The sequence below is a fragment of the Leptonychotes weddellii genome, chromosome 7, assembly GCF_054177405.1.
Source record: "Leptonychotes weddellii isolate Sample4059 chromosome 7, ASM5417740v2, whole genome shotgun sequence".
NCBI classification, from domain to species: Eukaryota; Metazoa; Chordata; class Mammalia; order Carnivora; family Phocidae; genus Leptonychotes; species Leptonychotes weddellii.
Genome location: NC_138375.1, coordinates 75638644 through 75656105, shown reverse-complemented (window position 1 = coordinate 75656105; position 17462 = coordinate 75638644). Strand labels below are relative to the sequence as shown.

Sequence of the window (17462 nt, the reverse complement as noted above, 5' to 3'; positions counted from 1 at the left end):
GGAAAATTGCAAAGGTAGTACCAGACTTAAGATTTTACGTTCCAATTATATAAATTAAAAACTCCTTTTAGCATTTTATTACTTTATCTTTTTAAAGATTTATTTAAGAGAGAGACAGCACGCGGGAGGGGAGGAGGGAGAGGGAAAGAATCTTAAGCAGACTCCCTGCTGAGCAAGGAGTCTGATGCAGGGCTTGATCCCAGGACCCTGAAATCAAGACCTGAGCCGAAATCGAGTTGGATGCTTAACAGACTAAGCTACCCAGGCACCCCGCCCTTTAGCATTTTTTTTTTAAAGATTTTATTTATTTTTCAGAGAGAGAGAGAGAGAGCAAGCACAGCAGGGGGAGTGGCAGGCAGATGGAGAAGAAGGCCCCCTGCTTAGCAAGGAGCTCGATGTGGGACCCGATCCCAGGACCCTGGGATCATGACCCTAGCCGAAGGCAAACACCTAACCAACTGAGCCATCCAGGCACCCCTCCTTTTAGCATTTTAAACCTGACAAAGTCCTTGGCTTTACACCGTGGGGTAATAAGTCAGGTTATTAAAGTGAATCCTCTTGAAAGTCACCTCACTATGATTCCAAAGGTCTTAAAGAGAACCAACCAGACTATCAGCCTCTCTTCTGAGCGAAAGACTCATGCCCAAATCCACATTTATTTGTCTAGAGTTCATTGAAGCTCTCAGTAGCCCCTATGCATGTGCAGATAATATCAGGCAGATGACGGTTTCACCTGCTGAGAGCTTCAGAACTCTAGGAAGCAATTATGTCAAAGCAGCTATGAATGGAGAACTGAAAGCAAGATTTCAATTATCATTACGTATTAATGAAAATTTAACTATCTTTTTGAATGTTCAACTACACATTCACATGGTTCCAGAAGTTATATAAAGGTATATAGTGAAAATGCACAGCATTTATTTTTAATAATGGCATCATTTCCAAGTGTTAACTTGGTTAACTTCCAGCTAGAATTTTACATTTTGCTTACATCGAATTTCTTGTAATAATTTAAATTCAAGAAAGACATTTGTTTTTTTATGATTGACAGAAATGTAGATGAAACATAAGGAAGAAACCAATGAATTTAAAGAAGTTTCTCATAAGGATATGTTCTAGGGCAGGTGTCATTTTGAAAGGAAGACAATGTATTAAAAACCGATAGTCTTTCAGGGAGAGCGTGGAAGAACAGAACATTAGCAGGAAGAATGAAAGGGAAAGGGTCAGCATGGAATTTTAGTAGATTTAGAAGAATGAAGAAATGAGGTTGATTGAAGAACAGGCAAACCGAGGATAAATACTGTATTTCTGTAGAAGATGCACTGGGAGGCTCTAAAAGTTAACCCTGTGATGAGACATGACTAGAATCAGGACTTAGTCTAGAAAACACAAAGACAGATGCAGGAGAGAAATGAAAGTTTTTAATGCTCAAATATTGAAAAGCAATGAGCAATTTCTCTAAAGCTATAGTACTTGATTTGCTGGATAAAATAATTTCTAATAATAATAATTATAGGAAGTCCTTGCTTTGCACAGTGTAAAATATTATAAAAATGACCGTACAAGTTGAAACCATGTAAAGTGATCATGATGATCAATGGAGAAAACTATGGTTGTTTGATGACCTTTAAATTTTTTTTTTGTCAAAACATTAAAAATCCTCCTACTGCCTACAAAAAATGAGTAGAGGAATTAAAAAAAGGTAAAACCAATTATGTTTAGTACACTGTAATTTAAAACATTAGAAACATTGAGAATTAAAATGTTTTATTTCTTTGTAAAAAACCTACTAAAGTAGTTAGAATAGTGCTTGCCTTCCCTTCATATAACTTATGATACAGTTCAAGCAAATCTTTTCTCTGCCTTGGCTAATTTTCATGCTCCTAAGTTTGAATCAGCTTCCAACATTTATCCTTCGCACTTCCAATGTCGTGAAACATCTCTGAGAGTTCATTTCATGCGAAGTGTTTTTTGCTAGCGTCACTTCCTCCGGGACATCATCTTTTTCGTCACAAGCACTTTACGATTTTACTTCCAGCATTCCGTTTCTTTGCTGCATTTTCATCTTTGTTGGCCAAGTCTCTCTTTTGATCATCCATTTTTATAAAATGGAAGAAAGTGCTGTCTGTGCCTGAACTGGCTAACAGATATGCAGTGATTGGTCAGTGAAAGATTTTGAAAGAAGTGATGTGATTGGCCGCTGTCATGATGCGCCTCTGTTATTTACGTAGAGATTTGTACTTAATGCAATTATTCACAGTTAATACATTGTGGTAACTGAAACTTGAACTTTGTTTTGGGGGCATACTTGGTGTTACTTAACTAAACTATGGTAACCGAAATTTTGGTATTTGGGACCATACAAAGTGAAGACTGCCTATATTTATTGAGTCCTAACTATATTCTGGGTACAATTTTAACAGTCCTATATGGATTATTTCACTTAATTCTGACCATAACCCAGTGAGATGGTACTAGCATTATCGCCATTTTATAGGCAGGGTGATTGTAGATCTTCATCTGATCATATTATAGAATTAATTCTCCTACATATTTGGGAGACTATTATAAACTACCCATAGTCATGATAAATCCAAAGCTTTTCCTCATAAATGGTGACCTACTACCATTAAAGAGTTTGAAATGACAACATATTCATTTGAAACATGTACCTGAAGTGAAAAGTCAGGGTCTCATACTAGCATGGAAGGAAGGTGGATAATTTCAGAAGATGCACTAACTCTTAGATAGCAGTGGGATACCAGTCAATAGAGGATGTCAGTGAACTAAGAGTTACTCTTGGGTCCTGAAGGAGTTCACCATATGTCCTTATCTTTCCTCCCCACCTTACCTATTTCAGTGATAATCCTCTGTTTATGAACAAAGAGAATCTTTGCAACAAGCAGAAGACTTTTTGCTAGGAGACCATGAGCTCCTCGAGGGGCAAGAGTCACATCTAGCAATCTTCATACTGTTAGAGTGTAGACTAGTGCCTAGTACATATTAAGTGCTCAATAAATCTTTGTGGAATTAAGGAACAAATATTTACAGTTAGTTCCTTGCCTCTAAAGAACCAAGAATAACTCAAGTTTGTGGAAAGACATGAAGTTAGGCTCTAATTTTAGAGGAAACAAATTAATTAAAATTATTAATGAATTAATTGGTAAAAATAACTAAATTTGGGTTTTCTGAAATGTAAGTTTTACCACAAATGCTGATTTTATATGTTTGATATTGTTTCTGAAGAAAAGCAAAACCAAGTAACTCTGAGAGACTGTTCTTTCATAACACCAGCACTACAGAAGTCTACACTACGAAGGCTATGGAAGACTATACTTGTCACTATAAAATTCAAACCACGTATCATCTAGTTCCACAAGTAGCTTTCCCACTATTTCCCACTAATGTTTCCCAAATATTGGTTATATTTATTTGTTAATATACAGAGAGAGAGAGAGAGCATGAGCAGGGGGAGAGACAGAGGGAGAGGGAGAAGCAGCTTCCCCGCTGAGCCAGGAGCCCCATGTGGGGCTCGATCCCAGGACCCCGGGATCATGACCTGAGCTGAAGGCAGACGCCCGACCATCTGAGCCACCCAGGCACCCCTATTTTATTATTTTTTAAAGATTTTATTATTTGACAGAGAGAGACACAGCAAGAGCAGGAACACAAGCAGGGGGAGTGGGAGAGGGAGCAGCAGGCTTCCCACCGAGCAGGGAGCCCAATGTTGTGGGGCTCGATCTCAGGGCCCTGGGATCATGACCCAAGCCGAAGGCAGATGCCTAATGACCGAGCCACCCAGGTGCCCCAAAATTGGTTATATTTAATCACTTGTATGTGTGGCCTTAAATCAATAATTTCTTTTTAAAAGCTTAATCACTTTTCCTCTGGAAACTAAGCAGGAAAGGTATGGCTACTTTGCCACAAAATTAAAATAGAAAGAAGACCCTAAATTTCTTTGAAGGCAATTTATTAAAAGGAAATAAAAGTGAAAATCTGAAATTATTCATATTGCTTTTTAAAAATACCTGAAACATTTGCTAAAAATAAAAGGATCTCTAAGCCAACACTGATTTTAGGTGGTTATTAGAAATTTTTAATTTAGGGTCTCTTACAAAAGTCTCATTTATGAAATCATTGCTACACAAAGCTTAAAATCATGTTTCTGTTTCTTTGCCCAGATTTTCAAAAAGTAACTTTTATAGTATTTTAGAAATTAAGAAATTATGTAATACAACTGAATTCTGTCAAGGCTTGTGCCATGAGATTATTCAAAACATCTGTAAACTAGCTGGTGTAAGATTTCTTTATTTAGTGGTATAACATATTGAATACTTGGGGTGAGATACATATGACTGAAGGGGATATTAACAAACAATATGGACAGAAATACCATACTAATTCTCAAGGAATATTTGGACATCATATATCAGTTAAATCAATTCTAATACCTAAAGATTAAACTCATTGATCAAATAAATTATCTCTCAAAATTTATCATTAAACAGAACTATATTTATCATTAAGTAGAACTAAAAAGGACTATATTTTTAAAAATATGATGAAACAAAAACTTTAAAAAATATTATCCCTGCTTTTCAAGCACTTGAGAACTTGGGATTTTATTTTTATATTCATTTATTTATTTACAATTTGGGATTTTATAAACAGAAAATATTTGGCCTGTTTATGGTACCTAATGTTCACTTTGAATTTTCATCTTGGTACCAAAGAATATTTATTTTAGAGGTTCCGAATCACTTTTAGAAAGCAATAGAGTTCTTCTGAAGAGTAATGTTTTCAGGGTAATTTTGCCAGCAGACAGATTTGTTACTGGTGACTTGATGTCCGTCTCTGACAATAGAGCGGACAAGGAGGGTGCAGATGGAAGCAGACGGAAAGCATGGGTAGGAGCAGAGACCGTGTGGCTTGAGGGAGGCACATATCACACAGTGAAAGAGCAGGGAAGGCAGTGGACCCAGGCAAACCACTCAGGTCAGCCAGGGGCAGGCAGAGACTGTGGGCTGGGGGAGATGTGATACTACAGGCTAGCAGACGAGTCTCCAGGTTGGAGAGACTGGGGAAGCCAGGGAGACACAGGAGACCAAAACTGTAAGAAAAGAGTCATACATAGAGACTAAACCAGATGAGAGACAGAGAGCCAGAGGTCAATATACAGACACAGAGAGAACCATCAAGAGCAGTGACCCAGACCGAACTGACAGAGGGAAGGAGAAATAGAGGACAAGTGAAGCACAGACAGCCGTAGGAAGGCAGATCAATATTTAATATATAGTAAAAAGGATGAACATTTCTGTCTTAGGGACCACTACTCCCCAAATTACTTTTCCAACAATTAGGGACATAGCATTAAAAGCCATGAGACACTGCTATAGGGATAGTAAAAGTAATAACTCTTGCAAATTAACTCATAATGTGTAATTTTCAAGTAGAAATACAAATTCATATTATTTGATTATTTACCCCAAAGTATTCCAAAAATAATTTTATTTTTTATCTTTAAAGGGAAGAGTTATCTCAGTAAAAGGAGAGTTGCCACCTTTAGTGCCAAATTCTTCGAAGGATTTTTCACAAATTGGTTCAGAAAGCTGTAAAAAATATGGTGGCTATTTTTAATTTTTTTTTAAAGTGAGATTTCTGAAGTGAAACTAGTTATATTCACTGTGATTACTGGAAAACTGAAAGAATCAAAATCAGAGGAAAATATTGGATCTGATTAAGTATATATAATCAAGGCAAATATTGGTGATCTATATAAATATATAGTTAAATAGATTATTTTAAATGATTCTTTAATCAGTTATTTCCCCAGAGTTCCTGATTCTAGCTAATTAGAATGAATGATTCACTGAAAACACAAGAATTTCTGGTGGTCAACTTTTAGAATACTCATCCCTTACATTAACTAATAATTGTAAGGTAGCATAGAACAATGAACAGGGAAACTGATGAGTAACAGCTACAAGGCCAATTCTACAGTAATGAACAAAAACTGCCTGAAAAGTGCTATTTAGTTAATGAAAGCATCACTTAAAGGATTAGAATATATAACCTTTGAATGGAAAGAGGAATGGTGTAGTTCTTGAGCAGTCCATGCAGTGAAAAAGTGGTACAGTATCCTATATGCTAATATGCCTTGAATTTAAGATCTGTTTACAAAGGCGAACTATAGATTTTCAATTACCTAATTAATTTGAGCTGTGTCTAAAAACATATTAGACAAGTCAGCTTGTCTACACATTCTGAATGACACCACATCTAGAAGCAATTACTGTTGATTTCTCATTGCTATCTTTAGAAGCAAGTGATTATTCACTAACAAAGAAGAGATATAACTCCTTAGTGTCATTTCCTCAAGATATATTTTCAGCAATAAATCGAAGTAAATACTTAGCAAATATTCAGTAGTTCAGTCAGTGTAAATAGTTAATCTGCACTAGTTAAGCTAAGTAAAATTAGGGTTATGCTAGCAGGTTGTCTACAATTCAAATTCACCTAGAAATTACTAATTTTCCACTTTCTGTTCTGGTGGGGAAGTGGGGCTTGAGAGGTACATGTTATCAACAGCCCCCTTCTACATCCAAACCAAGATGAGGTCATCTAAATATTGTAAGTTTTTAAGTTTAATTCTTCACCCCTAAGACACGTATGTTCTCTGTTTTCCTTTTTCTTCTTTTTAACACTTCTGCTGTTATCTTTCCAATTTTGAGGTGCCCAGATTTACATCAAGTTTTCTAGGTAAAGTGAAATATTAGAGAAAAGCCTGTCTCAAGCTGTGGCAAAGACAAGGAAAAGTGAGATGGATACAAGTTCTGGCAGGAAATAAGTTGACAGGCACCACGCCTCTAGACTACACAGATTTAGTGAATCTAGGTTCAGAGAGTTCCTTCATGGTAGATGGCAAAATGAAGCTATGAGGAGGCAGAGCGTTCCATCCTGTGTGCCTGGTGCAAAGTGGTCACAGGTATGTCAACATATTGATCCCTTTACCCTTCAGGTCAGCCAGGGGTAGCTCTGTCCCTTCACCTCTGGACATAAACAACCTTGCCTGTGAACCCCAGGGCACCATATATATGTTATATTTTTCTATATGGGTAGCTCAAGGAAGAGTGGAATACCTTAATAACTTGCTTGTCACCTATGCTTTATGGTTACCATAAATCCTGCAGGACTCGTAAAATGGATCTGACCATAAGGCAAGATTTTCAAGGCCCCAGAACAAGAGACTGCTGGGAGGGAATAAGGGTGCAGCTCTCAGAGCTCAGCAGGTAGCCTGGAGTTGAGGGAAGATCTCTAAAGTCAGATGGGCAAGTATTGTCTTTATTAGTGGGAGGTGGCAGGAGATCAGGACTAGAAAGAATGTCCCAGAAATGTAATCTTAGCGAGGCCCTCCGTGGCCACTCCTCTAAAAATGCAAATCCTCCCCTCCACATATTTCAGGTCTTCTCTTCCTGCTTTCTATTTCTCCTACTAGTTCCCACAATTGTAAACTTTCCTTATTTACCTTGTTCATTATTTGTCTCCCCTCCTAGAACGTAAGCTCCATAAAGGACCGTTATCTGTTGTAATTCATTGCTATGTCCCTGGCACCTGGCACAACGTCTAGTCCACGGTAAATTCTTGTTGAATGAATACATGCAGACTGGACACACACACCCAGAGAGGCATGTAAGGAGCACATTTGGAGGGGTTTGAAAGGATACGAGCCTTAGCAGTAGTACTTACCCAAAACTAGCCTCAGATAGAAAAATCTGGCAAAGAGCAGCCTGTTAGTCACGTGCCAGCCAAAGCAAGCTGTGTCCAGACTTTTAAGAAGTCAGAAGACAGCAGTGCTCTGTAACCTTCTCTGTTTTCAAACATTTATGTTTCGCTTTCCTTTCACCCTGGGGGAATGCCTCCTCATACACAGCCAAAAATTATATTAGCTATTTTTGAGGAGGAGCACGCCACACAAGATCATTTCTAATTTCATCCTTACTGCTAACCCATGGCTCTTTTAGCTTTATTGCATCTATACTTCTATGTCCCACTTTGCATTTTTCTTCCTACTATTAGTTTTCCTTTTGCTTTCTTCACTGTATTTTCTCTCTGTGTCTCTGGTTTCCGTGTAATATTTTGTGACCCTTATCAGTGTCACAGAGAACATAGGAAAGTATGAAAAACGAAGTTATTTGTTGCTTAAAAATAGAAACAGGGAAATGGAAGGGGCAGTGTGTCTGCAAATGCTTTTTCATTCCCATACAATTAAAATAATAGTTTTAAAATAAATGATAGCCCTAAATTCTGAAATGATTAGTGAGAATATACAGTACCACATTAGGCTTTTACAATGCCTTCTTTCTGATGAAGTCAAAATGGCCTTCAGATAGTACAAAAACTGTTCTCATAACATTTCTATAAGGTAACTGAGGCAGATATTTGCTATTGCCATTTTATAACCAACATACAAACAACACAGAATGTGGGCTATACAATAAACATAGGTCCTTCTAACCTATTATCTAATTCTTTGAATAACAATGTTTTTAACAGGCTGATTTTACTGGTAGGAAACACCATCAACAGAATGAAGCGGGGCAAATAGTCACCTGACAGGGATTCAAGGTCCCTCAAATACACACCATTCACTATATGTTAAGATAATTAAAAAGCCAGATTTTAAGTATAGGGTACAACACTGCCAACTCCTAAGTGTGGAGTTGTCAAATATTACATCTGCTTTTAAAAGAAAAATAAAAATGACATGACTGCCCTGATAATAATTATCAATGATATTTTAAATATAATTTAAAAATTTTATTGTATCTGTTTTTAAAATATATATATTCATAGATAAATAACATTGATAAAATTAAGCTATTATGAGCAACAGATCTATTTTTTTAATAAAGGGAAACATATTTAGTAATGAAAGAAAAATACACTATTAAATGAGTATGTATTTTTATAGGCGATTTCACTGCTACGACCATGAGACTTTAGTCAAACAATAAAAGCAGATCATAACTTAAGAAAAACGTTATAAATTAGAAAGCTGGAAAAAAAGTCCTCACTAAATTGAACATAGAGTCTGGATATCCATCACTAACTTGTGCTCAGAGAATTATAGATGTTTCAAAGTTATTTCACACCATGCTTTGGTTATTTCCATTTGAACTTCCTGCCATCACCTCAATTAAATAGGTCATAGAACAGTTTCCCCCTCTCTCGCCCTTAACTGGTTTCCTCCTCCAGGCCCCCTAATATTTCTGGGAATGTTTTCATAATCCCAGTTACTTTTCACTCCAGCTTGTTTTTTCCCTTTGCCTTAGCCTCCATGTCCAATCTACTGGCCGTCAGGGAGTGCAAATTCTTCCTGAGTCCTATTTCTCTTCACTCCCCTTTCCTCTCCATTCCCACTGCCACCAGTCCAGTTCACACCATCCACCCCATATACTTGCTTCATCATCACAGCCTGCTGAGTCTGCTGCCTCCAGCTCCTTGCTCCTCTCTTTTATCCATTTATTAAATTAATTTTCAAAATCCCATTTGATGCCATACCCCTTATTCAACATTTTTAAAGAACTCTTTGTGAGAGATCACTGATTTTGATTGAAAAACTGTTGAGTTTTTATATGGAAAATGCTGGCGGTGCTGCCCCGAACTCTTTTCTCATTTGATGCAACCTAATGACGCCAGGTTCAAAGGGAGGAACCTACCACTAGCAAAGGTCCAGGTAACAGTTCTTTTTTTCTTTAAATTTTTTTGGAAAAAAAGATAGATAGTCATGAGAAACTACTATTCACTGCTACATCCCCAACTTCCAGAGTAGTACCTGGGACATAATATAAGTGATCAATATATATATGAGAAACAAGTGGATATATGCTGGGGAGTGTATGTGAAATCTCCTTCCTATTTAAGCCAAATTTGTTGGAATAAAAACCCACAGGGAATAGAAGGTTGCAGGGAGTAGCAAATTCTGTCCTAAGAAAAACTGGTCAGTGAAGAGCTGCAGAGTGAGAAGACTTAGTGATCAATTGATATAGTGATCAAATGTGATAAAGAAGAAACTTAATATCTTGTCTCTGATACAATGTACAGCAAAGTCTAATGAGGCAGTCAGAGAACTAGGCTAGGAATGAATTGTCTTCAATGAACTTTTTAGTGCCTTTTTAGAAAGTTGCTCTTAAATCCTCAGGTATCAGGGCAAAGATGAGCCTTACAAGACTTTAGCCTCAAAAAAGTTAAGGTCATTTCTACTTAGGCTTCAGCAACTACAAGAGTTCACATTTAAACCTGCTGTACTACTTATTTACTGCCATGGAATAAATAACCCCCAAGCCGGGCAGCTTAAAACAATACACACTTAGCACTCGCACATCCTCTGGGTTAGGAATCTGAGTGTGGCTTAACTAAGTGACTGGCTTAGGGTCTCACAATCATCAGGGTGTTGGCTGGGTTGCAGTTATCTCAAGGCTGATCTGGGAGAATATCCTCTTCCAAGGTCACGCACGGGGCTGTGGACAGGCCTCAGGTACTCACTGACACTTGATCAGAGACACCAGTTCCTTGCCATGTGGGCCTTTGCACAGAACACCTCACCCAGCACAGAGCTAACTTCCATCAGAGAGAGCAAGTGAGAGGATGAGAAAGAGCCTGAGGTCTGCCAACATTCACTGGTCTTACCATATTCCCCATTATCCTTAAGCAGCGGGCTTCATAAAGTGGTGAAGTAACTTTCTGAAGACTCAGTTATGGTGTCTGCTTAGGTGACAACACCCTGTGGGGCTGAGATAATGTACTCCAGGGTGTTGTATGTACCCTAAATCAGCATTTAAAACATGTGGTATTTCTCCCAGGTCTGGGAATGAAGGGATGGAAATGGGACTGGCTTCTCTTCTTAGTACTCTCAGTGACCTACTAACAAAACTGTTGCCTCCCATTCCTATGATTTTAGGCTCTGTTGATCTAAAGGTCTTAGTTCCATAGGGAGGAAGGCTTCTATTAAGTGACACAACAATGATTCCATTGAGCTCAAAACTGAGACTGTCATCTTGCCACTTTGGGCTCCTTATACCACTGAATTAACAAGGAATGGAATAGTGTTACTATATTGGCTGGTGTGATTGATCCTGATAACCAAGGGATAATTGAGTTGCTACTACACAATGGGGATAAAGAGGAGTGTGTCTGCAATGCAGGAAATCATCGAGGACACCTGTTAGTACTTCCTGTGATTAATGTCAATAGAAAACTACAACCTACTCTAACTCAGGAAGGATGGCTAATGGCCCAACTGCCTCAGGAATGAAGGTATGGGTCAGCCTACCAGGCAAGAACTATGACCAGTTGAGGTGCTTGTTAAGAATAAAGGGAATATAGAATGAAGGTAGTTACAAATACCAGCTACAACTACATGGCCAGTTATAAAAATGAGCAATGTAATAGCTATAGGTATTTCTTCCTTATTTTGATTTGAATATATATATTAAATTATTTTTGTTTTCCTCTCCTCTCTTATTTCCTTATCATCTCATGTAATATGTATCAACAAGTAATTAGCTTTATCTCTCAGTATTTAAATTACAGCATACAAAAGGTGAGAGGAATGGACATAAGCCAAGAACAATAAAGGGGCTTTGTATCCGTTTTTTCTTTTTACAGATTTTCTTTATTTATTCATGAGATACAGAGGGAGAGAGGCAGGCAGAGGCAGAGGGAGAAGCAGGCTCCCCACGGAGCAGGGAGCCCGATGTGGGGCTCGATCCCAGGACCCCGGGATGACCCCAGCTGAAGGCATCCGCTTAACCGACTGAGCCACCCAGGCGCCTGCTTTGTATCCTTTTCCGAGGAAAGGGTTAGTGTGTTTTCATTTGTACATGGGATACTTGTATCACATGAAGTAGAAGCCTGACTTCATTAATGTCTTTATTTGTAGACTGAGTTTGGTTTAAGGCGATGTATGTAACTGCCAAGTTGAGAAGGGGTGAACTGTGTAGGCTCTGTAATGTGTCAGTTGGCCTAGGTTGAACTATATTTCCCAGAATTCTTTTTCAAGCCATGTTTCTGATTAAGATGATACATAAAGGAAATTTCTGTGGGACATGTGGAGGGCTAAAGTAAAGCAGTAGCTATTTCTAGCTCATGCACGCTGTTGTTTATCTGCTAGCTCACCTTGTGGCATGAGGCAGTGGCCAGGAATGCACCTGTTCCACCATCCTCTGAATTCCCCCTCAGCATCTCTGACTCCTGGGCCAGGTATGTGTGTGGTTAACTCCATGATAAAGGACACTGGCTTCTATAGGACATCCACACCATCAAGGACAGAAGCAAAAAGAACTGACATGAGTTTAAGTCCATCCTCACGGGCTCCAGTCCATGTTCATGGGGTCTAATTCATTCATCCATCTCCCCCTAACAAACGTCTGCTCGGTAGTTCCAAGCTCCAGCATTCTTACAAAGCCTGCTTCACTAGCTCTGGTCAAATCCCAGGTCAAATCCTTTTAACAAATCCTTTACTATATATAGTCAATCCTCTTACTTAGAGATTCCATATTTGTGAACTCGCCTACTTACTAAAATTTATTTGTAACCCCCAAAATCAATACTCAGGGTGCTTTTTGTGGTCATTTACAGATACGCACATGTGCAGAGTGGTGAAAAATTGGAGTTGCCTAACATGCATTCCTAACTAAGGTCAAATAAGGCCATGCTTTACCTTCTTGTTTCTGTTCTCACACTGTAAACAAGTGTCCTTTTCGCAGACTATTTAGTGCCATGTTCTTCACATTTTTGTTTTGTTTTGTTTTGTTTTTTACGATATCACTGTTTGAAATGGCCCCCAAGTGTAGTGCTGAAGCGTCGTCTAGTGTACGTAAGCACTAAGCACTAGTGTTCCTAAGAAGACTGTGATGTGTCTTACGGAGAAAATAAATGTGTTAGACAAGCTTCATTCAGGCATGAATTACAGTGCCGTTGGCTGTGAGTTCAATGTTAGTGAATCAACAAAGTATATTAAATAAGGTGTCTTTAAATAGAGTCGTTCAGTTCATAAAGCAAGATTATATATTGGTTGATTGATGAAAACATTGTGACCAGATGCTTGTAGGAACCTAACCCTGTATATCCCCAGGAGTAATGATTCAATACTCACTAATTCAGCATTCTCAGTGACTTTATAGAACATAACCACTGCTAATAAAGATAATTATATAATATACATATATTATATATGTAATGCATTATATATACCATAATATATAACACACATAATATATAACACACATATATACATAGAAACATACACACATATACATATGTGTGTATACATATTTATTTATATATTTAAGTATATTTATATATATTTATATAGTAGCATATATGTTTCCTAACCAACAGACCTGAAAAGTTTAGCTAAAATCATAGTGAAGCTGAGTTGAAGTTTAGGTATTAGTGATAAAGAAATATAGTTATAATAATTGTTCTTTACCTAGTATTCGAACTGTTCTCCAAAATATTTCCTTCAAATACGTAGACATGTCTGCAACTCCAAATGCTTAGTGATCAACTATCTCCTATGATTTTTCTATGGAGTAGTTCACGTTCAAAACTTCCGCTCATTCTCTGACAGCTCTGGGCAAAGCAAGCCCATTTCTGTTCTGCAGCCATAAGCAGATACTGCTACTCATTTTGTGCTTACCATCCGAACTGGTTGGGAATTGTGAAAGCCAAAACCAGAAAGCAAACAAAAATGGCACTCTTCTTCTCTAGAGATCAGAGACTGAAGTACAGTCTATAGGATGGAAAGCCCTTCCATCCTTCAACTGGCTTCCTAAGCCCACCTGCTTCCTGAGGTACTTCCCCTCCACCTCTTTCAAGAGCAGGGCCATCTTGCCTTTGTTTCCCGTGAACATTTTCAGATCCATTCCAGCCCTTATTCCTTACATTGCTCTGTTTCTTTTGCCTAAATGTCATCCTGCATAGCTTTCTGTAATCCACATTCTACCGAACGCATAAGGTCCAGCCAAAATCTTCTGTGTGAAAAATTTTTCTAAAGACTCTAGGCCACTCCCTCTCTGAACTCACAGCCTTGACTGCCTGTTGTATCCTTGAGTTGATATTCAATGAGAGACAAATTTTCCGAGATCCTGCTTAGCTACCCAGTCCTTGTCTTAATCAACTTTTTATTTATGTACATCTTGTCTCCCGAAGCTTTAGCAGCAACTGTCTATATTACTCTCAAATTGCTTCACCTATTCATCTTCACTGAATGTGTTAGTTACTATTTTCAGTCACTCAACAAATTTCTGGTAGTGGATCAGACCTATGCCCTATGTTACCAATAATTCATTCAAAGATTCAAGGCAGAACAACATGCTTAATTCACAAAATAGAATTCCACATTTCATTACCATATTTTTTCACCCTAGAAAAACCCATACATCTCTCATCAAACACATACCTGCTGAGACTCGGGGACAATCGGGCAGCATGGACTCCACTGACGTGTCTAATGGTTCTGAGCTAGAGACCCAATTACAACAATTCTGCAATGCAATAGAGACAATTTTCTGTTGAACTATTTTTAAACCAAGACAAACTTTTTAGGCAGCAGAGATTAATTTATCCTATATAGTCAACCACTAGAAGTATATCCAATTTATTTTTCTTGCACTGTAAAAAATTTTCTTATATAAACAGTATTATTCATGACCACTGTGGCTGTGGAAAAAAGTTTATCTTCGACAATTCAGCAAATTATCTGTGCTGATATTAAGAAGCCATGTAACCTTCCGTGAACCATGATGTAATATGTTTATAAGAAAAGGCTAAGATTATAATTAAGGGAAACTGAAAAGCACATCCATTTTTAACCTTAAGATGGAAATAAATACTAATTTGATCATGTGAAAGAATAGTTTTATTTTTAAAATATAGTTTTTTTTCTCTGTAATACTAGGAGAAATATATTTTTCAGTTAACTCCTTAAATATACTTTCTTTTAGTTTTTACTTCAACCTTGTTCAGTGAAGGCTGTATCAAGTAGTTCAAAAGAAATACAACCTAGTGAATTGTAGCTGTGTGTGTGAGGACACAAAGCCTTCAATATTAAAATCAATCCTGAGAATAATGATGACTTACCACTCAGACAAATGAAATAAAAATAATGTATATTCTTTCCATACATTTTAATTCTATATTTAAAGGTTGGCTTTAAAAATGTGATTAACCTCATACGGCTTTTTAAAAATTTCTAACACACACACACACACACACACACACACACACACACTGAATTTCTAGACAGATTTTATTTTAAAAGAAATCATCCTATCAATCATGTTGGAAAAATCGCTGATTGCTATTCTGGTAAACAAGCATGTATTGTGTATTTTTAGATGCTTGCTGCCCTGGTTGTGCACCATGGAATCCGTCCTCACTGTGGAAAGATCCTTGACTGGTAGATCAAGTGTCTTATTGTATTTCCTTAATTCATTCTGTCTGGAAGAAGATGTCAGCTGTGTTGCAGTGAGGAGAGAATTTCAAAGGCCCCAGTCCCCACCAATAAAGGCTGAGGAATGGCTTTTGAATAGATTTGTCAAGGCAACCCTACTGTTCTGGGACCAGGGAGAGCAGGAATAACATAAAGGAAGGGTTGCTGTATGAGATTAGAAAGTGAAGTTCACAAAGCATGGCAGATTTTTGTAAGAAACAGTAGATCAATGAAACTATTGAACTGTGTGGAAAAAAAAAAAACCCATGAAAACAAACACAACATCTAGTAGTGCTCTTAAATGCTTTCTTTCTTTTTACATTTAAAATGGATAAAATATTAGTATTTTTATGTATTACAAAAGCTTGATGGTTTAAAGTGAATATGTATTCTATAACTTGCACTCCTAATCTTAATTAGCAGCTGAATGCAAAATTATACACTGTGAGAGTGCAGAAATGATAAAAGAAATAGGGTTTTAGAAAGCTATTTCATACATCTGAAATAAGTAAAATTAATATTACTATTGATAGAATACCATCACAGAGTTCTAGATAATGCAGAAGATTAGCACACAATTAGCCAGCTTTTATATACAATGTGACACTTGCTTGTAAGAAATAAGTATTCTCCAAAGCAGTGTCAAGATATGTAAATGGATGATTTGTTTTATCATTCATCACAGCCCCTAATAAATTCAAAAATCATGACTTCTATAGGTACTAAAAATAGGCTCCCAATGATACAGGGAGATAGCTTCAATGAAGAATGACTTTCTCTTTTTCTCTCTTTCTCTTAAACAATTCAGTCTTTTCAAAGACAGCAATTAGCACTACCAACAGACAGGCAGCGATTAGGTATATATTTTAATTATTATTCATCCTAGTAGTACCTCCAAATCTGATGAAAGTCGGCTATTACCCAGGTGATATGTCAGTCTTGATACTGCTCACCTACACTTCACATATGTAAAACTACGTCTTATAGGATATTTCTAGTATTAATAAAAATGATGGTACATTACAATATGTTGGCGATTAATCATTTTCTAACTCGTTATTACTGACTTTAAAAAGCTGAATAAAATGGGGCGCCTGGGTGGCTCAGTTGGTTAAGCGACTGCCTTCGGCTCAGGTCATGATCCTGGAGTCCCTGGATCGAGTCCCGCATCGGGCTCCCTGCTCGGCAGGGAGTCTGCTTCTCTCTCTGACCCTCCTCCCTCTCATGCTCTCTGTCTCTCATTCTCTCTTTCTCAAATAAATAAAATCTTTAAAAAAAAAAAAGCTGAATAAAATGGATTTTATCCAGGTCACCTTTAACTCAAACATTTAAAGCAAAAGATAGGTTAACATTTATGATTCTGAAATTTTCACTTTTTATCTAGGCAGATGTTTAGGCTTTGATTTCTCATAAAAATAGGATCGAAATAAACATCCTATAAAGTGAATATGTCCAAAAGTTCTCTGGAATGACAGAGTACCTGTGCAGGATTGTAAAGGCTTGATATCATAAGTCTGATGAGTGTCATGTACATGTGTGTACATGTATATGTAACATTTTTATCCCACTGGGAAAAATATGTAGAGAAAAGGGCAGAACAAGATAAAAATGTTTGCCATGTGACAGAGTATAACAAAATAACATAAATGTGCTGAGAAATACATGTAAAGAAAGAAATATGAGAAAGACTTACAGCCCATACACATGAATTCAATCTGTCTGAAATTCCATCATATCAAATCCAACTTCCTATTCTGAGATGCATTTCTATAGTTTAAAGACCAAATCTCTTTTACTGTTTTTCTAATGTTTATTCTATCCCTCTTCTCAGTGGCTCAATTTGCCCCCACCCCAGTTCTTCAGTTGAGATGAACACTAGCGTAGTGTCCAGGATGGCAACAGAGGCAGCGGACTAGGAAAGCCCGACTTAAATTCAGAAGACGCTGGAGTGTGTTCCCAGCCCCTG

At 37.4% G+C, this 17462-nt stretch overlaps 1 protein-coding gene across 6 annotated transcripts in view; it reads right to left on the bottom strand.

The window, feature by feature from the left end:
- Window positions 1-17462, bottom strand: part of ARB2A (ARB2 cotranscriptional regulator A) — a 388449-nt gene that overhangs the window by 124853 nt on the left and 246134 nt on the right. For all 6 annotated transcript variants that reach the window (XM_081826569.1, XM_081826570.1, XM_081826573.1 and 3 more), the window contains one exon: window positions 14465-14549. In XM_081826569.1, the coding sequence (XP_081682695.1) occupies window positions 14465-14549 (85 nt within the window). The remainder of the gene's footprint in view (window positions 1-14464; window positions 14550-17462) is intronic.